This window comes from Chrysemys picta, chromosome 14, assembly GCF_011386835.1.
Source record: "Chrysemys picta bellii isolate R12L10 chromosome 14, ASM1138683v2, whole genome shotgun sequence".
In the NCBI taxonomy this organism is placed as follows: domain Eukaryota; kingdom Metazoa; phylum Chordata; order Testudines; family Emydidae; genus Chrysemys; species Chrysemys picta.
In genome coordinates, this window is record NC_088804.1 from 27,396,152 (window position 1) to 27,421,316 (window position 25,165).

Below are 25,165 nucleotides of genomic sequence, written 5' to 3' on the forward strand. Positions count from 1 at the left end.
AGCAGTTCAAATCTTTGCAGTGAAGAAGGCACGGAAAGCACCACTTTGATTATTCAAACAGATAAAAATGCCAGTGTTTACTATGCAGACAAGAAAAGTTACATTTGCTGTTCAGGCATTTGAAAGTTAAGTATTACTTACAATTTTTGAACAAGGCATTTTAAGTTGTTAGTTCTCCTTTATTGGGGTAGGTAGCAGAGCAGTACCATGAGAGGAGTAGACCAGGAAGAAGGCAGAATGAAGACCTTTCAAAGTTTTGGCCCAAGCGAGGGGGCATCATTTGAGCTCCCCGCCTCAGGTACCAAAATGTTGTTGGCCAGCCCTGTGTATAGCCTAAACACTGTAAATTGTTCCCTTCAATTTGTTATTTTTTATCCCCTCATACTCTCCCTATCCTGCGGTTACCCCAGTCATATGTCTAGCAGGGTATCTCCTCTCCCTTCCCTATCTCCCACATTTTCCCCTTAATTTTGCCTGTGTGCTCGCTCCTTCCTCTCGCCCCAGGGGCTTTATCCCCCTCTGGACGCACGTGTTGCCCTCTGCACAGACTCCGCCCACACTGATGGCAAAGAGACGGGCAAAGGAACAGCCGTGCCTTCAGCAGGCGTCATTGAGCATGTCCAGGTCGATCGCGCATGCTCAGTGACAGCAGCGCGACCAATCCGGACGGTGCCCTAGAGCGGACAGCGCGGACCTCAGTTGTTTTACCGGGGGGCCGGCACCATGGCGCAGCAGGGCGGGCTCAGCATGAAGGAGCAGAAATACGACCGGCAACTCAGGTAGCGGGGGCTGCCTCCGGCCGGCTCTCAGACCGCTGGGCCGGCCCAAGGCCGGGTGGGGCCACAGCCTGGACCACTGGGGGCGCAGCGCCCCGCCCCCTTCTCCGGGGGGCCGCCGCCCGCCCTGCAGGCTGCTGGGCAACCGGCTCAGCCGCCTGCCGGGCCCGCGGTACAGGCTGTGGGGCCCTGCGCGCCGCCTTCCCGGGCAGCCCTGGGCCGAGGTGCGCCTCACGGCTTGGCTAGTGACCGGCCCCGCGGGGCCTGCCCCCGCTGGCTGGGGCGTCTGGCCCCGGGCGGCTTCCCTGCCTCCCCGAGAGGAGGGGGTGTGGGCAGGTCGGCTCACCGCTCTGCCTGTGACAGGGGGCGGTGTTACTGGGGAGGAGGCTGGTCACGCTCACACACTGGCCTCGGGGAAAATTGGGGGGTTGAGGATGTTAATGTTCGTGAAAAACGATTTTGTTGGGGAAAAACCAGCCCTTGAAGACTGAAATGTCTTGGTACTCAATGGTTTTGTTGGAAACTCAACGTTTTCCAATTGGAGGCATAGGGGAGGCAGTTTTCGACCAGCTCTGATCACAAGTGTCCATACTGCCTCGTTTATTTCTATAATCCAAATAGTGCTCATTAGTGAACTCTTGGAGATGATGTCCATATTTCATGCTTTTATAATTGGAGTCTTTTAAAAATCCATTTTATGTCAGCAGTTAAATTGGTATTATAAAGTGTGTGGGAATTGAACAGTTGTCAGTATTCCAAAAGGTTTTGTTTTAAAAAACACTGTTAAGGCGGCAGATGGGGGAGGGCTTATTTACCTGTCACATTACTTAAACTAAGCTACTTTGCTCCTTCCCCAGTTTCATTTTTGAGTCTGACTCTCCAGTCAGTAGCTCCAGTGTCTGCTTATCCTCAGGTTTCAGAGTAGCAGCCGTGTTAGTCTGTATCCGCAAAAAGAACAGGAGTACTTGTGGCACCTTAGAGACTAACAAATTTATTAGAGCATAAGCTTTCGTGGGCTACTGCATCTGAAGAAGTGGGCAGTAGCCCACGAAAGCTTATGCTCTAATAAATTTGTTAGTTTCTAAGGTGCCACAAGTACTCCTGTTCTTTTTGCTTATCCTCAGAGTTTAATAAACTTGTACTGGGGTAAAAATGACTTCTTTCTTGAGAAAGTCATTGCTCACTAGTTTCCACGTAACAGCAGTGAAAATTAATGAGACTCTTCCATACCTTTTTTTACTCTGAATAGCAGCAGAGGTGCTAGAGCTGTAGGTCTGCAGGAAAACATTTTTGGTTCATGTTTAGAAATTATTTCTGCAGCCATATAGGCTAGAATTTGCCTTTAAAACAAAAACCCAGAGCAGGTGTATAAGCTAATTGGGAGTTTGGCCAAATAATCCTTTGGAAACAGCTTACAAAAAATCTATACTGGGTCACCATACAGAATGTGTTGCATCTTGAAGACAGAAATCTTCAGCAGTGAAAGAGGAGCATGTCTGCGAGCCACTGTCTGAAAACACTTGCAGTAGTTCAGGAGTTTATTTTTTAAGTCTCACAGGACAATATGAATGGTTTTAACCGTTGCTTGACAGTTTGGAATCTTTTGCTCTGTCTTCTCCATAGACATTTTCCCCCCCACATCTGACGGACTAAAGGTAAAATCCTGGCCTCACTGAAGTCAGTGACAAAACTCCCAGTGTAAATCATGCTCCTAGATATACTACTTAACGGTGTATGGAGAAATGGTATGCTAAACCACATGGACTATGACATCAGATTCCCACTGCCATTCAGACTGTATTTGTTACCACAAGTTACTTTTTCCTCTGAATGCTTCTGTGTTTCTTGTTTTGTAGGTTGTGGGGTGATCATGGACAAGAAGCTTTAGAAGCTGCTCATGTTTGTGTGATAAATGCAACAGCCACCGGAACTGAAATCCTCAAAAATTTAGTACTACCAGGTAAATAAATTTCAATCCTAAATTTTAGGAAGAATTTCAGTTTGAATAATTAAGAGTGCATATTTCTTACTGTATTATTTTCAAGGTATTGGCTCATTTACGATTGTTGATGGGAATCAAGTCACTGGAGAAGATGTCGGAAATAAGTAGGTTTACTATCAGTTTTCTACACAAGTTCAGCACTGATAAGGTTTCAGTAATTTTACTATGTGCTGTTTAAAAATAATGGTTAACTTTCTGTAACTGTAGAAGTTATGCTCAAAACAAGCTGGTTTTAGGGGGTGGATTTTTGAATAGTTGTGAAATGTACTTTGTGTCAATAGGGCAATTAATAAGAAATTCCCAAATTTTAAATGCATTAGTTGGAAAGACCATATTCTTTAAAAAAAAAAACAACCCACACACCAAGGATGTGTAGTGAATATTTTACTCTCCTACTGTGACTTAAGATTCCACAAACTTTTTTATATATCTAAATATAGTTTCATGGCTTTTAAACTGTTTTGTCATCAAAACTTACCACTTTTATTTAGAGAGACAAGGTGAGGTAATATCTTTTTATTAGACTAGCTTCTGTTGGTGGAAGGTAGAAGATTTGAAGCTACACAGAGTTCTTCAGCACTGGAGAAGGAAGTGCTGTTCCTTCAGTATGCTTCCATAACTCCTGAAAAATGCATGCAGTTAGGGAAAGAATAGAAACCCTTACATAAATAAAACAATATATGTAAATGTACATCAAAATGCAACTTCCATGGACTCTGTGTAGCTAATTAATGGTAATAACTTAGGCCTTGGTCCTGTAAGGTGCAGGCAGACTCTTGTGCCCACATGAAGCTCTGTTGACTTTAGAAGGGCTCTGTGAGCATAGGGTTCCCTCTGCATGGAGAATTTAGCAGGATGAAAATTCACCTGCAATGAGTTCCTCACTGGGAGAGTGAAATTCTGCATATGCTACAGAGTTTGCAGATTGTAGGGCCTTAGGGACTGGGATAAGGCTTCTTTAAAAATCTGACTTTACAAGATTCAAAAAGACTGTTTTCAAAGAAGTCATGTTAAAGATGTGATTAAAATTAATAATTGAAGGAAATAGATATTAAAGGACTTCTTTTTTCCTGCATGAAGCTATATAATATGTTCTGCACTGTAGGGAAACTTAAAAGCTTAAGTTTTGTGAAAGGTATTATTAATGTCACTTTCTACTGTCTCTCTTTTCTCAGTTTCTTTCTACAAAGAAGCAATATTGGCCAGGTAAAGTGATATTAAACATGGTTTGTAAGTATATTGAGAGAGTGATTGTGTATGAAATGGAAATTAGACATACACAGATAAAAAAATTCTTTCTTCTATAGTAGTGAGTGAGGAGAACAGAGCTCCAGGAGATGAGTGGGAACAAAAGCCCAGTTTTGGCCATGTTGAGTTTAAATTGGTGGCTGGATGCCCACAAGGAGATGTTGAAAAGACTGGCTGTGACTTAACCTTGATGGAGGAAGACAAGTCCAGGGTGGACAGGTGGATTTGTCATTAATAAAAAAAATATATCAAGAACAAAAGGGAGGGAAGGATAGAGCCCTGGGAGACCCCCACCAAAAACTGAAGTGTGTGTGGGGGGGAGGTGAATGAGAACCCACTGAAAGAACAATAAGAGGTAGTAAGACAACCAGGAGAGGATAAGATTCCAGGAGGAGGATATGGTTGACTGTGTCAGACGGACTCAAGATGTCTATGGGAAAGGAGCACTAGGCCTGTGTTATGTCTAGCAAGATATTAGAAACCTTGGTTAGAGCAGTTTCAGTGGAATAATGAGGACGGAAGCTAGACTGAATTGGGTGTGGAATGGAACTTAAGGAAAGAAACTCAAGATGATGGTTGTAGACAATTGTTTGAGATGGGAGAATAGAATGTGGATGATAATCTGAAGGGGATTCAGGACCCATGGTGAATTTTTAAGATGAGAAAGATCAAAGCTGAATTGGGAGGGGAATAAACCTCTTGAAAATGAGAGGTTGAGGGGACTAGGAAGCTTAGGAGATGGAATGGTCATTCAGGCAGAGGGAAGAGCTGGAGAATCGGGAAGATGTTCAATGTCAGTGAGAGTGGAGGAGGAGAGTGTGCGCTAGAGTGGGGAGAGGGATGGAGGAGGTAATACGGAGTCTTACCTCTTTCTGTTTTTTTTTTTTTTTTTTTTTTTTTAACTTTGATAAATCAATAAAATTTTGAGTGGAGAGGGAGTAGGGGGCAGTTTTATTAACTTAAAAAAAAACTTAAAAGTTGTATTCTGTCTCTGTTCATCACTATTGTTTCTAGTCTATCAGTAGAAAAGATTTTGTAAAACCATTATTTTCAAAAGATTTAAACTGGGGGTGGGGACCTACATTATCTAAAAGAACATTGACTTGCATTTTCTAATGTTAGTTGGGTTTGTGCCATCTACCTAAAGTTAATTTACATATATGATAAGTGAAATAAGCTCTAATCTTGGATATTGGTGAACTATAGTGGTTATAAGAATGGTTAGGACCAAAGAATGGGTTTTATTAGGGGATTGTCCTCACTATTCTGCTAGTAGGTGCTGTTGCTTATCTTCCCTTGTGTCACTCTTCTTCCCCCCTCCCCAACCCTTTGGCCTCATCTTCTGCTGTTTCCTTCTCACATTGTAAGTAGCTCTTTCTCACTTCAATATCTTCTTGCCATCACTCACACTGCTCTGAGTTTCATTAGAGCTTGCTTAGCTTTTAACTTAACAGTGCTTAAGAAAGCTGCATCAGGAGCTTACGGTGCTTCCCATACAGTGATTTTAAAATTCGATATAAGCCAGTTATTACAGTTTTCCATTTTTAGACTATTTTTTTAATGTAAAGTACAGCCTGGCTCAAACAAAATCATTGCTATTACATAGTGATTTTAAGATGAATGTGAGGTTTGAAATAGTTGAACTATATCAATATTCCATAATGTACTTGCTTGTAATACGGCATCTATACTACTGGTAATGTATGTAAAACACAAAATCAATGTGTAAATTATAGGTATGTTTAAACAGGTATATTTTTAATTGTTTTAAAACAGAACCGAGCCCAAAGTGCCACAGAGCTCTTACAAGAATTAAATAATGATGTTTCAGGAAATTTTGTGGAAGAGGTTTGTATCCTTGAATTCCTATCCACGTTCTGGTGTTTAAGTGCATGGTAAAGTATGATAAAATAAAGTCATTAGTTACAAATTTATCTGTAATTGCAGTGTAAGAATTTATGGTAATACAGATCTGGAAATAAGATCTCAAATAATGTGGGTCAAGTTCATTTATGTATATATGTAAATAATGTTTGTACCTAATGATAATAAAGATTCAGAAGCCACATCTAGCATTTTGAATCCAACTCCAGTGTTGAATACATATGTTCGCTTTAACTTTTGATATGCTTGTGTCTTTCTAAGATAAAGCAAAATTTATGTTCCAATATATGTGAATATTTTTTCTCTTTTATTTAGAGTCCAGACAAACTTCTAGACAATGATCCTTCATTTTTCTGTCGGTTTAATTTAGTGGTTGCAACCCAGTTACCAGAAAGGTAGAGTCCTGTTCAGATTTTTTTCAATCTTCTTACAGCTACAGTTTTGTTTGCAGCCTTATTATGGGAAAATATAATTTATGTGAAGCAACATTGCCCTTTTTGCTGTCATATGCAACATTTAAAGACAGGAAAGCTTTATGATAATGATTTTCATTCTATCTTTTGTATGTTAATACACCTTTTTTTTTTTTTTTTAAGTTCTTGTATTGACTCATTGTTAGGCACAGTCTTCAAATTCACTTAAATGTTGAGTCCTTCTCTCTAGTTAGGGAGCTCTTCCTAATCCACCATAGCTATGTCAGTTTGGTCATCTAATTTGAGGCCTCACATGTAATGGGATCCGTGATACCTTCAAGTCTTCATGAAGGTCTCTTTATCACCTATCTAACTCCCTCTTTTCTAACTGTGTACATAATTGTATTGGCACACATTACTTTAGTAAGAAGAATTGTATGTGGCTCTATCAGAAACTTTGTCAGGACTGTATATTAGGAGTTCTACTTTACAATTTGTGGATCCAACTGACCTCTTTCTTTCCAATTGTTGTTTTATTTGCCAACGTTCTTTTTTTTTTTTTTTTTAAACTGATCTTTTAAAAGTTTGGGACCATAGAAAACAATGCAATGCTAAAAAGCCAATGGCTATAAATTATCTGGTAATGTCTTTTTGCTGTACTTTTAACATATCTCTTCTGATCTTATTTCATATACATTTATAACATCCTTTTGATCATGTTATATTTTTAGCTTTGAATGCCTCTAGTGTGGGAAACAGTGTATTTTTTTAAATTATTGTCGCACACCTGATTATCTCTTATACATTCTAAGAGTCATTTTATTTTTATTTTCAGTATATTGGTGCGTTTAGCTGAAATTCTCTGGAATTCTAACATCCCTCTGTTAGTCTGTAGGACTTATGGACTAGTTGGCTATATGAGAATTATGATTAAGGAACATCCAGGTAAGAGATTTCTTTAGAAATTAGACTTAGATGGATTTAAAGGTGGAATTGAAAGCTCTTTTCTAGAAGTTTTAGTTGTGGTGTTTATTTAGATGACCTTTATATATTTAAAGAACTATTTCATTTTTATCTTGTGAAGTATTTAGTGTTAGTTAATAACCTTGGCATTTGCAGTTGGAATTTCCCACCCTAAAAGTCATTCTAGCCGTGGAAATGACTTACTGAAAGTTGCATGCAACAAATAATTAACCTGATGATGAAGCAAAATGGGAGACTTTTGTCCAATACTATACTGCATTATATTATGGAATACATTTACAATGAGGCACTACTTCCATTAATGTGTAATTATGCTAGTGGGACTCGCATAACTAAATACCCAAGCACTGAATATTTACTGTTATGTTTTGTAGCCTACAATCTGTCTTGTTTATCTTTCAAATTAAATTATCTTGTGTAACTCTTTGGCAGTCGTGGAATCTCATCCAGACAATGCATTAGAAGATCTGAGACTGGACAACCCATTTCCAGAGCTGAGGGAACATATGCAGTCTTATGATTTGGATCATATGGAAAAAAAGGTTGGCATGAGACTTGCATTCTAAAATACATTCAAAATAGGCCCCATTCTTGCAAGTAATTCCATGTGGATGGGTCTCTCCTCCTGCACAGAGCCTTACCTGTGCAGAGATGGTTGCAGGATTGGAGCCAAAGGGTCCTATTTTTTTTTTTTATTTTTTATTTTTTTAAGAGTTTAACTGACACCTTCAGTGAATTTGGCTACCGCAAAAGCTAATCGTGAATTAAAATACCAAACTTTGTCTGTGCTGATGTAAACATCACTTCACATAGTAAGCATTCTGAAGCCACATTTTTGGGAAACATCCTTCCTTGTGTTAGGTGGGATAAGTGTAATCTGGCCATAAAAGTATGGTAACTGGTGGCACAGAGTCATTGTGAAGTCTCTTGCATAATTTGTCCCCTTTATGGCTAGAGGAGGAAAGATGGTGTAGCTGGTATGTCCTGTGCTATGCCAATTCTTGGCTGTGTCTTTGACCCCTGTAGTCTTTGCAACCCAGTACACATTAGAGCATCCTAAGGGTAGATAGAATGACTTTCACAGGGCAGCAGCAAGATTAGGAGAGTATAGAGGTAAAATTTAAACCACCATTTCACACTGCCCTCTATTTTATCTCTGTGCAGTGTGGCCATCCCCAGTTAAGGAGGAAAGAAAAAGGGTTTTTGACAATGATTATCTGGATTCCTCAGTTCAAACAGCAAGTCCCAAAGCTACAAATTAAAAAATATAAACTTTGGATCAGATTACTGTATGAGTAGCGCCTGAGCAGTTAGGAAAACAAATAGATAATCCATATGGAAAATGTTTTTTTCCAGTCAGGTAAAGGTAACTGACTGATATTGTGCAGAGACAAGATGGGTGAGGTAATATCTTTTATTGGACCAACTGTTGGTGAAAGAGCAAGCTTTCGAGCTTACACAGAGCTCTAACTTGCACATTCTTCAGCAATACTTAAGACGAGGTTTTGTCCTTCCTGAGTGTAAGTGGCCAGGTACTTGTTTACTTGAAGTTTCTATCCTCACCCTGATGGTGCTTTAGGCATGCCAGAACTCTAAAAAATTACTTTCTGCAAATTGGTCAAATACTTGTTGGATCATTCAAATTGGTGCAGAAGCCAGATCTCTGAATGTTTCTGCTCATTAAATATATATATATTTTAACCATTTGATATATCGAGAATATATGGAGTCTGATTTGAGATCAGTGTGAAGATTGTCCTGGTAGGTCAATTAGTCAAAAAAAATGCCTGTTTTCTTCTGGCATGATTTCAAAATTCATTACATTAATGCAAGAAATACAGCAAGAATTAAAAACTGCTTCAGTATTTGATATTTATAGTATATGTGAGTACTGACAGAACCTAGGGGTATGAATTGGTCTGCATTTTAAGATGTAAATTGGGGAGGAAGATTCTAAACAGTGATGTGTGGCCTAAATCTTTCACTTGTGGAAATGCAAGTTTCATGCTCCTGTCACAGGTTTAGCAGCAGGTCTTACTTTCCAAAGAGAGTACAGGGGGAGTTGCAATATGAAAAAGAAAGACCTTTAGCTTTCCTATTGTAGGGCTGGTCTATATTTCTAATCTCCTTTTTCCTGCTCTAACCTATCAAAAGTATGACATCTGGTCACTACCCTAATGATAATACTAGACCAGGGGTCAGCAACGTTTGGCACGCGGCTCGCCAGGGTAAGTACCCTAGCGGGCCGGGCCAGTTTATTTACCTGCTGACGTGGCAGGTTTGGCCGATCGTGGCCCCCACTCGCTGCGGTTCGCCATCCCGGGCCAATGGGAAGCCGCGTGCCGAACGTTGCCGACCCTTGTACTAGACCTTTGGATCTAAGAGGGCTTAAACTTAATTAAAATTATTAAATCCACATGCAGGACAGTTCTAAATAATTGTGCAATTTGCAGTTCTCAGATTTAGATTTTAAACTGTATAACACATCATAACTTTTATAGACAATTAGTATTTATTTGCTCCCCCTTCTTAAGATTTAAGATATGACAAACATAAGAATGGCCATAGTTGGTCAGACCAATGGTCCATCTAGCCCAGTATCCTGTCTTCTGAAAGTGGCCAATGCCACGTGCTTCAGAGGGAATGAACAGAACAGGTAATCATTAAGTGATCCATCTCCTGTCGCCCATTCCCAGCTTCTGGCAAAGAGGTTAGGGACACCATCCCATCCCTGACAAACTTACTTGAAATTTCATTTAATTGCAGAATCTGTTTATATAATGTTGCAGGCATTGCTGTCAAAAACTAGGAAACTTTATTGAATCAGAAATGTTGATCTTAACTCTCTTATGGTGCCTCAATATTACAGGATTTTAAAACTGTGGTAATCTAACATACAGAGCTGTCAGCTTTAAAGAAATATTCTATTTCTAACCACTTTCAGAATTATGTCCATTACAGATTTTTTTTTTCTGTTTGTTGATTGCAGGACCATAGTCACACTCCATGGATTGTGATTGTAGCAAAGTATTTAGCAAAATGGTACAGTGAGGTATGTTGATAATGTCTTATCATGAATCAAACGTATAGCATCCAGTCTCTCTAATGTAGGCTTTTAATGAAAGTACATCTAACTCCAAACTAGATCACTTGGGAGTAAAAAAGAATTGGACTGGTGATAAAAAGTACCACATTGAACAGTGTCCAAAGATTTATTTTTGGGCACTGAATGAAGCCTGTAACTACTGAAAAGTGTCTGGTTTGTTTTTTACCCTATGTTTCCTTTACCTCTTACTGAAACACAAATATATGTGTATTAACTTTGATACAAACTATCTAGAAGGTAGTCATGTGACAGGATAATTGTTATATATTAATCTATCTTTTATTTATACTTTCAATTTAGAAAAGTGAGCAGATACCTAGGAATTACAAAGAAAAGGAAGCCTTCAGAGAGCTGATTAGACAAGGTAATATATGTTATGGGCATTTCCGCCACTATGAAAAGACATACAAGACACAACTTGTCACTGTGGCTTGAAATTGAACTTACATCAATGCAGATTCATGATTTCTTGAATAGGTGTGTCTTAGAATCCTGAGTCTGCTTATGAAGCCATCTGGTAATACTTGTTTCTTTTTCTAAGCAAAGGCAAGCACCTTCATTCTATTGCAGTTCTTTAAAGAAAAGACAAATGCTAACTTTGGAAAACGTAGCTAACTTTGCCTAACATTAAAATTTTGCTAAAATAGGGGTCTGGGTTTTCCTTATTAGTGGAATTAAGAGGCTGTGACACTGGTATAAAACCAGCCTGAAAATATCTGTTGGCTGATGGGCCAATGTGAAATAAGTTTGTATCCATTTCATTTTCAAATGGTTGTGTCCACATCTCTCATGCTTGCACATGCATGTGGGTGTTATGCACACATACAGATCAGTTCCAAAGTTATTCTTTTCTTAACAGCATCAGCAGAAAGGTCAAGGATTACGATGAGCATGGAGGTTGAATTACTTTCTCAGCCCTAGAGGTGGTGATTCTATGGAGAGACCCATTAGTGGGTAGCATGGGGAAATGTACATATCTAGTGACCATATTGTAATTAATCTTTGGATGGAGGACTTTGCTGTTAAGGGCTGTCAATCTAGCACCCTTCACAAGCATGAAAATGTACAGAATATTTTTAAAAGAAATGTAAATAAAGCATTTTAAGTTGTTATAGAAACAAGGCCATGTTATTTCCAGTTATGAACAGACTTAGTTTCTGGTACAAACAAACGGACTTATTTTTCTCTTTATATCTAAATCCTATTTACGTCACTGTAAATTATTCAAGAAATTATTTATTTGTATTAAAATAAAGATTGGCTCCCTAATAGAACTGAAGTGCAGCGTTTTATGCTAATTGGATTTTGCTGCAGCCTAGAGTAAGTACTCTATTCAACAGTTGTATTAAAGTGAAACCGTAGTAATTTTAACAACGATATTTACAGTCAGTAACATTTCCTTACCTCCTGTTACTTATGTTCAACTATATTTTTGTTTTGTGTCAAGTAAAGGGAGAGCTTCAGTGTTTCATAACCTGAAAGTCACTTTACAGATATCAGAAGTATTTTGATAAGTATAAGATAAAGAAACAGTTGTACGTGAGAGAAATGATGGTCTCATCATATATCTGTACAGTGATTAAAGCACTTGACAGAAATTCAGGACCTCTGGATTCTGTTACAGACTTTGATTCAAACTTCTATATAATCATGAGCAAATCACATGCTCCATCTGTGCCTTAGTTTCCCTATCTGTAAAACTGGTGATAGCATTTTCCCTACATCCTATACATTGTGACGTTTAATTCAATAATGTTCATAACATGAACTTTGAGATCTTATGATGGAAGATGTCATGAGTGCAAAGTATTTTTAATACCATATCAAAGTATTTGTACACATGGATGAGGGAGAAGGTAGCCGTTTTTGTCTCTTAATGTGGTGATGTATATATGTTTTGTGATGACAGAATTAGAACAGTGATATGTCACAGATTCACCAAGAGAAAATCTGATGTGTTCCCAGGACATAAATGTAATGTGGGAGGCGGAGTTTGTATTATTGCTTGTGTTACTTCTTTCTTTTCAAATAGGAATCTTAAAGAATGAAAATGGGATCCCAGAAGATGAAGAGAACTTTGAAGAAGCTATAAAAAATGTAAACACAGCACTAAATGTTACTAAGGTAAAAGTAGTTTATTAAGTTTTAAAAGATGAACATAATGCATTTGAAGAGCTAAGGGGACCATGTATCTTTTGATAGTATCATTGTTTTTTCAGAACAAAAATTCTGCAGCAGATCTACAGTCAGTTATTTTGATGACCTCCTCTTATTCTCTTTATAAACCAAACAAACATTTTGGAACAACTTGGCAGGACTAGTAGTATGTGCACAAGAGGATAGTTCCAGTTGGGCTATAATACAATGGCACAGTTGTATTCGGAAACGTACAAAGCACCTGTCCACCTGCTGCCTGATTGGAGCCACTTGCTAAACTATTCTTTCTTCACTTTCATAAACGCTGCATTAACTAATTTTTTTTAAATGGTCCGGATTTATTAAGAAGAGCAAGGCTTACTTTTGGATATCATCGCCTGACTATTTTTTATGAAAATTGGGTGTTTGTATCAGAGAAATGTTCCTTCTTTTAAACTCTGCTGCTTAACTAATGTTAAAGGCCTTAACTCCTCAGCAATGAGCACAAATTCATTAAAAATACTTAGTGAAGCCAGATAGTAGAACACAGTCTTTCAAATCAGTGTCAAAAGCATTTCCACAGTATAACTTATGGTGAACATGAGTGTTTAAATAAATTAAGAGTGAAATAAATTTTACAACTCGTATTAAATTTAAAGTATTCATTTGCATAGAACTTACCAGTTCTTTCTTAACCTAAATCAACAGATCTACAGAAAGTTTTTAGAGGGTTATGGATTTCCTGTAACAAACATTATATGTTTTGGAAAACATTGTTGCATGGTCTTGTGTACTTGAGGCATTAAGCTTTTCTTAAAGACACATCCAACTCACATATATTATCAAACCTCAGGTTACTGCAGAACTGGTGTACTCCCCAGTTAACATACTGTGATTTGTGATGGGCCAAAGGAATGTTTGATGGAACAAAAACTCCTATTTGACCAATAATATTAGTGTGGACATGACCAGAATCTATTAACATTACCAAAACTAAATGCCAGAAGCATCATTTGCTATGGGGTTGGGGGCAGTCGTATTTCTTCCTTTCCCCTGACTTTGGATGCAGTCATTAGGAAAACAATAATTGCCCAATTTTTCTTATTTGTGTTGCTATTTGGTCTGTGTTGCTAAATAGTCTGTATGCTGACACATTTTTTCCTCTTCCTCCTGCCCCTGGAATTTTTCTGAAATGATGCCCTTGCTAAATGTATGTAATTCCTAACATTGGGGCAAATGTTTCCGTATCTTAAACCCTCTCCAGTTCCTATTGAAACTGCAAGGGTGTTGCAAAGGCCAGATTTGGTGTGTAAAGTTTGAGTTAATTAGAAGCCTACACTTTTAGCAATTGACATTTTCTAAATATGATGGTAAAGAGGTAATTTATCCTAAAGTATTTGTAGCCAGTGGGACAGATTCTTTCATGGAGGTTCAGAAAAGATGACTTTGAACATTATTTAGATATTGAATTGCCCACATAATTACTTTTGGGACAATTCTTGAATAAGAAACTTGGGTAAATACGTGTGTGTGTGTGTGTGTGTTATATATACATATTTTTTTTCTTACAGATTCCAAGCTGTATTGAAGACATTTTTAATGATGATCGTTGCATCAATCTCTCACAGCAGGTAACAAGAGTAACTAAGGATAAGATGTTTGTATAGGAATATTATTACAGCTACTTTTGTGTACAAGAAAAATAAATTACTGCTATTTGTACTCTTGCAGACGCCGTCCTTTTGGATTTTAGCTCGAGCTGTAAAAGAATTTGTAGCAAAAGAGGGGCAAGGAAATTTACCTGTCCGGGGCACTATTCCTGATATGATAGCAGATTCGGGTAAATTTATCAAATTGCAAAATGTGTAAGTATTTGAGTTTCTTCTTCAAAGACAATCAGCATTATAGTAATGGAGGGCATTGATTTAGATGTCACAGGATGGGCCAAATTCTCAGAAGCCATTTCTTAAAAAAAAAAATATTAGACTGTAGATGGTGCTACAACCTGGTCCTACCCTCCCATCTGGATGGACGCCACTTTGTTTTGATTGGATCCAACAGCTGAAGCCCACATGCCTCTTAGCGCCCTGGTTCTGGGAAGTGACCACTGTTCCTAGCTCTGGGTCTCTTAAGCATGTCTGAGGTAGGGATCGGCAACCTTTGGCATGCGGCCCGTCAGGGAAAGCCGCTGGTGGGCCGGGACGGTTTGTTTACCTGCAGCATCCGCAGGTTCGGCTGATCACAGCTCCCACTGGCCGCAGTTTGCTGTTGCAGGCCAATGGGGGCTGCGGGAAGCGGCGTGGGCTGGGCCATCACTTCCCGCAGCCCCCATTGGCAATACACATTTAGCAAAGGAAATTCTTCACCATAAACACTTACTCTTTAAGCAGCACTAGAGTTTCTTGAGAAAAATGCAAACAGTCCTGAACACGTTGCCCCTCAGTGGGACTTCATGACCCCTGTGAGTCTCCTCTGTGTAGTCTGAATCCTGGGCTTGGCTTCAAGACTTCTGGCAGTAGAATTCCTTGTTCGTCCACTGCCCATCCACCACATGCTTTAAGCAGCCTTCTTTTAAAAGTCTATCACCTTTCTTCCTGCTGCACTTCCATTGGCAAATTTTTAGGCTCCAAATTCAGTAGGAAAAAAGTTGTTCAGTGTTGGCGGCCCTTGATTGCTTCCTGGACATAGCCTTGGCTACAAAGTAGATGTACTAATCTACAACAACAGTTGCAATCATAAATGGCATTTATAAAACAAAACAATTAATAATTCAATACAGACATGTCCCCGAAACGGTCATAGATGGCATTAAAATATAATGTAGATTAGATTTTAATATATTTGGGAGGAGTTCTGTAAAAATGTTTTCCCTTGGGAGGAAGGGGGAGCGAGAGTGTCACCCTGTGAGAGTTCTTCCGTGTAAGGAGAGAGAAAATGAACCTGTTGCCTCATCCTGCAAAAATGAAACCGTAGCAAAGTATTAAGTGAATTATTGGATTTGCATAGGTATGAAAGACATTTTTAGTTCTCTAAATTCTTGAAGGCCGATATTGTTTTACAAACCTATTTTGTAAAATTATAAATAATTCCTTGATACGCTTCAGTTTATATTTAAAAGGAGTATTAGCATAATGTTTCATTCATTCCAGAAAAAAATATTGAAAATTAACTATTTAAGCTATGAGAGAGATAAGGTAAGTGAGGAAATATCTCTTATTAGACCAGCTTCCGTAGGTGAAGGGACAACCTTTTGAGCTTCCCAGAGCTCTTCCTCAGGTTTGGAGAAAGTCACCAGTGTGTCTGAGCTAAATACAAGGTGACAGATTGTTAAGCATAAGGGTTTCCATGCATGCTGTTGGAGACCATTTAAAATGAAGTGGGCAATAAGGATTAGAAGGCAGTAGGGGATGTTATAAATTGTTGTAGTGAGCCATAAAACCAGTGTCTCTGTTAAGTACATGGTTTTTAGTGTTCAGCAGAGTTATGAATTTCCGTTCCTAGCCTTGTTTTTTGAAAGTGTTGTGCAGGTTTCCTTTGAGGATGAGAATTGAGAAGCCAGACATGGAGTGATCATTTTGTGAAAAGTGTTTTGCCCATGGGCTGTAGGGTCTTTTATCATTTTTCTTTGTGAGCTCATTTGAGAGAGTAGTGATTATCTGGTTTCATCCACATAGCTGTTAGAGTATTTAATGCACTGGATGAGGTATACCACATTTTGTGATAGGAACGTGTGTGCCCCATGGATCTTGAAAGGTGTGTTGGAGGAAGGTATTGGTCATTGTAGCAATGAAGGTATGGCTGCAGGTTTTTCATGGATTCTGGCAGGGTCTGCTGCTGCTTTGAGTTGGTGTGTCCTGGTCTGTGGGGAGCCTGCTTCTGATGATGAGCTTGGGGGCGGGGGAGTTGTTTGAATGCCAGAAGAAGGCATTAGGGAAAGAAATCTTTCAGCATGTGGTCCCCATCAAAGATGGGTTGTTTGATAAAAGCATCAATTGTTTGATATCCCATATGTGTTCTAAAGTGGGATAACAGGTAACAGCTAGGGTTGTGTGGTCAGTGGGTTTGGGTTTTTTTATTTATTTTTTCTTCTGTATTGAAGCAGGTTCCTTCAGGGGTATTTGGTGGGATGTCATTGTTTAGTGAAGGCAGTTTTAAGTGTGTGTAGATATGTATCCCAGAATTTCTCTTTTTGGAGCAAATTCTGTGGTATCTGAGTGCCTTGCTATAGACAACAGGCTTCTTGGTGTGTCTGGGATGATTGCTGGTTCTGTGGAAGTAAGTGTATTGATCTGTGGAATTTTTGTGTATAGTCAGTTGTAGGGTTCCATTGTTGCAGCTGATCTTGGTGTCCAGGAAGTTGATGCTGGTATGGCATTGGTTTTCTAGAAAGAGTTTGGTGGTTGAAGCTGTGGTGGAAATCTGTGAAGGAGTTTAGGTTGTCTCTTCAGAGGATGAAAATATCAACATATCTCAGGTATATCATTGGTTTTAGGGTGTATTTGTCCAGAAATTCTTCTCGAGATGGCCCATGAAAAGGTTGCTATATTAGGGAGCCATCCTAGTACCCACAGCTGTTCCCATTGTTTGGACAAAGTGATTGTTGTTCAATGTAAACTTGTGGGTGAAGATGAAATGGATCAGTTTGATGCGTTTTGGGTTGGATTTTCGAGCACTGTTCATTATCTTGTACGGTGTTTGAAGCAGGCAGCAATGCCATCATGGTGAGGGATGTTGGTGTATAAGGAGGTGACATCCATGCAGAGGTGAAAGTAAGCCGGTCCGGTACGGCATACCGGCAAGAGATGGTACGCCGTGCCGGACTGGACTGGCTTCTCCAGTGGTGATTTAAAGGGCCCAGGGCTCCAGCCGCTGCGGGGAGCCCCGGACCCTTTAAATCACCGCTGGAGCTCCGGCAGCCGGGCTCGGATGGGGATTTAAAGGTCCCGGAGCTCCGGCCCCGCAGTGGAGCTCTGGCAGTGCTTTAAAGGGCCCGGGGCTTCCCGCAGTGGCCGGAGCCTCTGGCCCTTTAAATCGCTGCCAGAGCCCTGCCGCCGCTACCCCAGCTGCGGCAGGGCTCCAGAGACAATGTAAAGGGCCCAGGGCTCCTCGCAGTGGCAGGAGCACCAGGCCCTTTAAATCCCCGCCCGAGCCTGGTTGCCGGAGCCAGGCTCCGACGGGGATTTAAAGGGCTGGGGTTCTCCCCGCAGCAGTTGGAGTCCCGGGCCCTTTAAATCACCTCCAGATCCCTGCCGCCACTACCCCAGCCCTAGCCTGAGCCCTTTAATTTGCCCCTGAGCCCCAGGGCTCCCAGATGCCTCTGCAGCTGGTAACTCCGGGGTGATTTAAAGGCCCTGGGGCTCCCAGCCACAGCTGCAGCCCCAGGGCCTTTAAATCTTGAAAGGCCCCACCTCTTCCAGTTGAGTCCCGCTCAGGACTCCTGCGTACCGGTAAGTCCTTTAATTTACCTTCACCCCTGCATCCGTGGTGGCAATGATGGTGTTCTAGGAGAGGTTGCTGATATTCTTGAGTTTCTTGAGGATATCGGTTGTGTCTTGGAGGAAGCTGGCCTTTTGTGTGGCATATGGTTTGAGGATGGTTTCTGAAAGTCCTGCTATTCCTTCAGTAAAAGTGTTATGACCAGATATGATGGGTCTGCCTGGGTTCCTTTGTTGTTTAAGGTATAGCACTTTGAGCTTCATAGTGTGTCCTGCTACTGAGGTGCGTGGGTTGCTGCCCAAAGAATTAATACAATATAATTAAAACATCATAAAATACAATATAAAAATTGGTCAGTGGTATTTGTATAGTATACTTGGTTCAAAGTTTTCTTTAGTGCTGGTCCTCTCATTGTTGAAAGGAATTAGTATTTTTTGCCCTGTAACTTTCCACAGTAATATTCCTTTTAATGCTTACTAATGGCAAAGTCATTCCAGTGAACCGAGTTATGAAGCTGCTTCTACAAGTAACTTAGAGCTACAGCAAAACAGTCATGTGATTGGTACCATTGGCTCTTCTGCTGCTGAGGTAGCTGATCTTCTGACTTCATTCATGTTTACAACAGATAGGGGAAGAAGGGTTATAAAAGTGTTGTTCAATTTTAGGCTCTTAAAATAAAACTGTAGCTTTAAACTATTAAAACTATTTCTTACCCTTTACAGATACCGTGAAAAAGCAAAGAAAGATGCTGCTGCTGTGGGTAACCATGCTGCTAAATTGTTACAGTCAATAGGCAAGGTAGTTACGTTAGAACCTCATTTAATTTCTCTCAAAAGGACAATAATTTTCCATGTAGTTGGTAAAGAATGGGGAAAGGAGCACAACAGAGACAGTAAAGAGCTGACTTAACTACCACATTCTCTTGGAGAGTCTTACTAAAGTTCTAATATGATTTCACTATATGTACAGTATGTGTATTTCTGCATTGTTTGTAGTCACTTTCCTGTGACTATTTAGAATGTTAAGTGAAAGGGACATATGAACACATAATAAGTCTTCCTTGGTTAACATTTGATCTAACATCCATTTCAGTATAATTTTGAAAATGTAAATCTTCTAACCATTGTCTTGTGCAGGAACAAACATATTCTTGTTCCTTTGCAGGCACCAGAGTCAATTTCACAGAAAGAGTTAAAATTGCTTTGTAAGTATCTTTGGATTTTGCATTACGTCATTCTTGTTTTATGCACATACAAATTTTCAGGAAGTCTTAAAATTATTCACAGTGTAGCTATATTAATCTCTAGCTCACAGTATTTGAATCAAATGTTGTGCCTCTTCCTGAGAAGTAATGGACACAAATATCTCCCACTGACTTCCATAGAAGTTGCAAGTGCTTAGCACCTGTCAGAATAAGGTGCATGGAAAGCTATAGGCAGATGGCTGAATGTTATATGCCCACAAAAATAAAATAAATAAAATTAATTACTGATGATTCTGGATGGAACTACTGTTCATTTGGGCAAAGTTTGTTTTACCCTTGTATACTAATAAATACTAGGGCATATGACAAGGAAAACAGCAGCCATCTGAAACTATAAGTATTTGTTTTATTTGAAGTGCTGTAGTTGTAGCATGTATTTAGAGTTTTTGTTTTGTTTGAGGTAGTTTTTTTCCCCCTTCCCTATGTTCATCCATATTTGTCTATTTTTTTTCTTCCCCTTTCTGCCATTTTACCACTGCCACAGGTTCACTTTTGCCCATCCCCAACCACTGATTTTTTTAGAATGTTGCTCTCTCTAGATTGCCTGTTGCCACAGAGAGAGTAGGCAGCGCTGCAGGAAGCAGCATTATTTAGTGCAACTTAGGAAAGAGAACAGCTTTTGGGAGGATAGAGGAAGAAAATGTGGGGCTGATGCCTGTGGTCCAACAGATGACCATAAAAGAGGAGGAGGGTGGGGCATCGTCCTTTCTGGAGTCTGGTACCACATGTATTGACAATCCTTATCACAGCGCAATAGGCAACATGACTGGAATTTTGAAGTACACAAATATAGAACATTTTAATAAAACTGTTTACCTTCATAGACCTATAAAGAAAAATTACTTATCTCAAAGATTTTATTACATTGCACCACTGAAGAAATACAATAAAAAACTAAAATAACATCAGTTGGTGATGGATTTACTCTACATTGTTTAACAGTAAGTAAATTCTGAAATGCTGAAGAAAATATTGCACCCTTTTAACCTGTGCTCCAATATTTCTTTTCTGTGTTCTTTGTTCAGGCAGCAACTCAGCGTTTCTTCGAGTAGTGCGGTGTAGATCCCTTTCTGAAGAGTATGGTTTAAATACATTTAACAAGGATGAAATTAGTAAGGACTTCTATTTTTATTTATTCGTAGTTTTTCTTTGAACCTCTTTCTTTTACCATGAAACCATACTTAAACAGAAAATACATATCGTCTATATTTCTAAGCATAATTTAAAAATATTTTTTATGACAATTTTGTTTTAAAAGCTCAAAGATGAGCCACTGAATTAATGTGTGTGGTAGTTTTCCCTGGCAGATATTTTCTCTTCAGCAGCCATGTAAGTAAAACATTCATCCTCATCAAGGTGTTGTAGTCTTTTTAAATTATATTCTCTCCTGTCTGACTTAAGTTTTTTGTAACAGGAGCTAGAAAGGTTCTTCCTCAGGAGCAAATATTTAATTATCTTTTTTTAGCTACTGACAGTTGTTGTATTTTGTGAATAAATTATGTGGCAAAGTATCATTTAATAAAAATTAGGCAAATAACTGCTACAGACTTTTCAAACATACATAACTCCAAATTCCAAGGTAAACACTAAAAGGGAAACAGCAGTCGTTCAGAAAAACAGCACTCGTTTAGTATGTGTCTTTTCAGTCTTGTCATAATGTTTTGGCCAAAAGAATTGTTTTTTTGTTTATCGCATTCACAAAGTACATAAGTAAAATTTCCTTGAACTGGTTCATATTCTGTAGGGTACAATAATTCAGGAACTTGTTTAATTTTACATTTAAAAAGTTCAATATGTATTGTCCCTACATCATTTTTTGTGCCTATCTTAAGGAGACTTCCATTTATTATATAATTATTGCCCTTAGTGTTTCTTTTGTAAATATACATTATAAATAGGCTTGGGAGGATTAGATTTGTATTGGTAAACATTGATTTCATGAATGAAAATGAACAAAAAAAAATAGTTTAATTGATTTAAAGATCAAAATTTACAGATAAGCAAAATCTTCTTGAAGTAAGAGTTTGACTTTAGGATATTTCCTTTGTGTATTTTGATGTAACGTTGACAATTTGATTTTTAATGGTTATAAAGTTTAACTTTTTGACTCTCAATGTCCACTGTCTTTAAAATAATTGGCTGATCTTCCCCCAATAATTTCCTGCAACTGTGTATATTTAAATCAACAAAAATATTTTAAAATGCTTAAAAATAGACTATTATCCATCACAATTATAAAAATATAAAAATAAAGTTCTGCCAAGTGTAATTATGAAACTCTAATTGTAACTCGAGGTAAATATCACAACCAAGCAATTGTTGGCATTGGTGGAGTTTAAGTAAGAACAGGTGGACAGCTCCAAACTGAGATTATATAAAAATATATGGGTACATAACTTTTAGTATACTTCGTCACTTACATATCTAAACAATCCATCACTAAAACTTGAAGGGGAGACCTCTCAGTTGTCTCCCATGGGGGTGTGGTGGCAAAACTGTAAAAAATGCATTTTACATTCAAGCAAATGTGAAATACTTTTATCATTCCATCTATTTCCAAGTCTATTTTAAACCAATTTAAAATCTGTATTTTTTTGTTTGTTTTGTTTTTGTTTTTAATCATTTTCAGTTTCCAGCATGGATAATCCAGACAGTGAGATAGTGCTATACTTAATGCTACGAGCTGTGGATAGATTTTATAAACAGCATGGTAGATACCCAGGTAGGTTATTACAATAGTTTTAGATATATATCAGTCACTCTAGGAAATATACCAATCTAATTTATGATACAGTAATACATATGAACTATAAAAATGATTAAGCAAATATTTGAACTAAACTAGAGTATGTTTATTGTGCAAATATTACAAAGTGACCAGATGCTTAAGATTAACAAATGAATGCAGATTGATGATGATGGTTTTAATTGCTTGTAAAAATTAGTTAAATTACATGATGATTTAGTATTCTGTTGAATGAACATCATCAGTGGTATTTGATTGTTCAGTATTGTTAGAGCTAAAATTAAATACGAATGTATGTTACTTGAATAAAAATGTTAATGACTGCAATAACAAACAAGGTAATCATAGCACAATTTAAAAAAAATGATTGGATGTGTTAACTCTGGCATATTAAAGTCCAATGAGGAGAAATGGCTCATAAATTATGTCCTAGGTGTGTATAACTACCAAGTGGAAGATGATATTGGAAAATTGAAATCTTGCCTCAGTGGTTTTCTTCAGGAATATGGGCTGTCTGTAACAGTGAAGGATGATTATGTCCATGAATTGTAAGTATTGTATGATAAGATGTCACTTTCATTAGTTTATTTAAACTGCCCTAAAATACTAATTATTTTACTTTTTGCTATCTAGTTGTCGCTATGGAGCTGCTGAGCCACATACTATCGCTGCATTTTTGGGAGGTAAGAATACCACTTTACTTTCACAGGTCCATTTAGAACTGTCAACCGAGCTATTTTTGAGCCCAATTTTTATTATTTTAATGGAATTCCTCTTCAGTATATTTGGAGCAAAGGGAATAACTATGGGCTGCAGACAAAGACTGCATTAGTACTGCAACATTTTAACGTCGGTGTGTCATATGCTATATGGAAAAAGTTGTCTGAGAAAGTGATCAGATTGGAATAAAAGAAATAATGGGAAATTACAAAATGACCTTATTAGGCCAGTTATACTACTTGTACTTTTTTATTACTCTAGTTTAAAATAAAATTTATAATGTGTATATGTGACTAGTGAAAGTACAAAAATCTGAAGCATTGACGGAAACAATAGTACACTATGACTAATTTTAATTTAGTTCTAATTTTAGTGTAGACATTGCTAACTCTGCGAACTTTGTAAATCTGTACCTAACCAACATTGCCTTATTTCAGGCTGCAATAAATATTTTATAACCAAGATGTAAATCATTTTGAAATGTATAGAATAGAAGTATTATTGGAATCTTAACTATTTTTGCTTACTTGTCTTCTTACAGTACCAGTTGAAGTGTTAGTTATATAAACAGCTTGGATTTTTTTTTAAAGGTTAAAGAAAATTATATTGCCATGGGTGTACGTGGTACTTTAGAAAAATGTATGAAGACAAGATCAGGGTTTTTAAGGGTATATAATGGCAAAGAAAATGTGAACACAGTATTTTTATAGCGGTATTAAAAGGGGTTATAGCAATAAAATAAAATTTAAGAGCTTGTTCAACAGTTAAAGAAATAAAACGTAGAGAAGCTAATTACTAGCTAAGTTTTCTATCACCTGAATTTTCCAATACTCAGACTTTTGACTGCATAATCTCTTTTGAAAGGAAAGGGGATTATTGAGTGGGAGGGTAGGAAGTGTTTTAGAGAAAAGGTTGATTAGGAAAAAAATCAGGTTAGGAGATGTAGACACTTCTCTTGCATTAATTCAGAAAGATCAGTTTCTTTTTCATCAGTTCATATGATAAAATATTTACATAAACTTATGTATATGCCTTTTTAAAAAATAAAATTGAAAAACAAATACCAAATCACTTTTTGCCCTGATTCAGGAAAGCATTTAAATTCAGTCTGTCAAACTTGTTTCATCTTTATATTGAAATCTGGACCAGATACTGTTGCTCTTGGTTGTTTTTTTTTTTTAAATATAATTACCTGCCAACGTTATTCTTTTTCCCCCTTCACTTTAATAGGTGCTGCTGCTCAAGAGGTTGTCAAAGTAATTACAGGACAATTTGTAATTTTTAATAACACCTATATTTACAGTGGAATGTCACAGACATCAGCAACTTTCCAGTTGTAGAACTATGGTATATATGTTGGAAATTGTAATTGCCATCAGGTTTGCTCCATTCTGTAAAATATCACTAGTGTGGTGTGGTACCAATAACTAAACTCTTCTGTATTTTCCTCCATATTAAAATCTTATTGCAAATAAAGGGTACTCTTATTTTATTCTGAGGACAAGACAAGTAAATCACACCATAAAATGGAAGATATTTGTTTTCATGTAATATGTAGAATTTTCTGACCATTATTTTGTCAAGTGTCTTCAAACAATGCAATGTCTATTCTGTGGTAATAGAAGTTAAATTTAGTCACTTACACCTTGCTGATTTATGTTAAAGCAGAGACTTGTTGAATGACTCTACTTGGTCCATAATTAGCCTCTTTATAAAAGCGTCTAAGCAAAATAATAAACCCTTGTACCTGAAACCTGTTAATGTAAGGCAGTACTAGAACAGTATTTTAATTGGGAGTATAATAAGCTATGGGAAAATAATCCCCTTAAACCTGGGCCCTATGGCATAAGAGGGAGAATTGGCATCATTCTGCCACAACTATGCAGCTTTGTGCAGTAATCCAAAAATGCTGAGGACTGTGCTAGTATTAAAAGCGTTTTGGATGGAAACAGGTGAGAGAGAGATGGGGGGGGGGGCTGCTTTCATCCTTACCACCTTTACCAGAAGAAACCCACCAAGCAATGAGTCATCAATCATTGTTCCCAAGGAAGGTTGGAGAAGACTCGCTGCAGGTGCATGAAGAGGCAGCGCGCCTAACCCCGCTGTAGGGCCAGCTCTCCCGGGGGAGGGGAGGACAGTGCGTGGGGACCGTGTTAAATGTTGCGGGGGGGTTGCGTGGCGAACTCGGCGCTAGCTCGTATAGCCCGTGCCTGCCTTTCAGTTTGGACCGGGGCGGAGGTGAGGGGCCCATTGGCAGGGCGCTGCACGCGCTGTCCTCTAGCAACAGCGCAATTGTCTGCTAGAGCAGCCTGAGGCGGGAGAGACAAGCGGGTCGCTCCCACCAGGCGCGGGGCTGAGGCGCCCTGCAGGAGCGAGCGTCCGTCTCCGCAGACCGCGCGGGCGTCTCCCCGCGGAGAGACGGGGCGGGGGCTGGTATGTGTCTGACTGAA

The 25,165-nt window shown here is 38.5% G+C and overlaps 1 protein-coding gene across 2 annotated transcripts; it reads left to right on the top strand.

Annotated features, from left to right (window-relative positions):
- The first annotated feature begins 611 nt into the window (after nt 1-611).
- On the top strand, nt 612-24,191 carry NAE1 (NEDD8 activating enzyme E1 subunit 1). Of its 2 annotated transcripts, XM_005310885.3 has the most exons (20): nt 612-779; nt 2,633-2,736; nt 2,822-2,882; nt 3,954-3,984; nt 5,803-5,874; nt 6,226-6,305; nt 7,159-7,268; nt 7,740-7,849; nt 10,297-10,359; nt 10,714-10,777; nt 12,446-12,537; nt 14,121-14,180; nt 14,281-14,414; nt 18,708-18,783; nt 19,150-19,189; nt 20,275-20,361; nt 21,879-21,971; nt 22,429-22,543; nt 22,629-22,678; nt 23,946-24,191. In XM_005310885.3, the coding sequence occupies exons 1-20, from the start codon at nt 724-726 to the stop codon at nt 24,053-24,055; spliced, it is 1,608 nt and encodes a 535-aa protein (XP_005310942.3). In that variant the 5' UTR covers nt 612-723; the 3' UTR covers nt 24,056-24,191. The 2 variants fall into 2 exon arrangements, with proteins under 2 accessions (XP_005310942.3, XP_042708088.2); XM_042852154.2 differs by lacking the exon at nt 22,429-22,543 and having other exon boundaries at nt 613-779.
- The last annotated feature ends 974 nt before the right edge of the window (nt 24,192-25,165 follow it).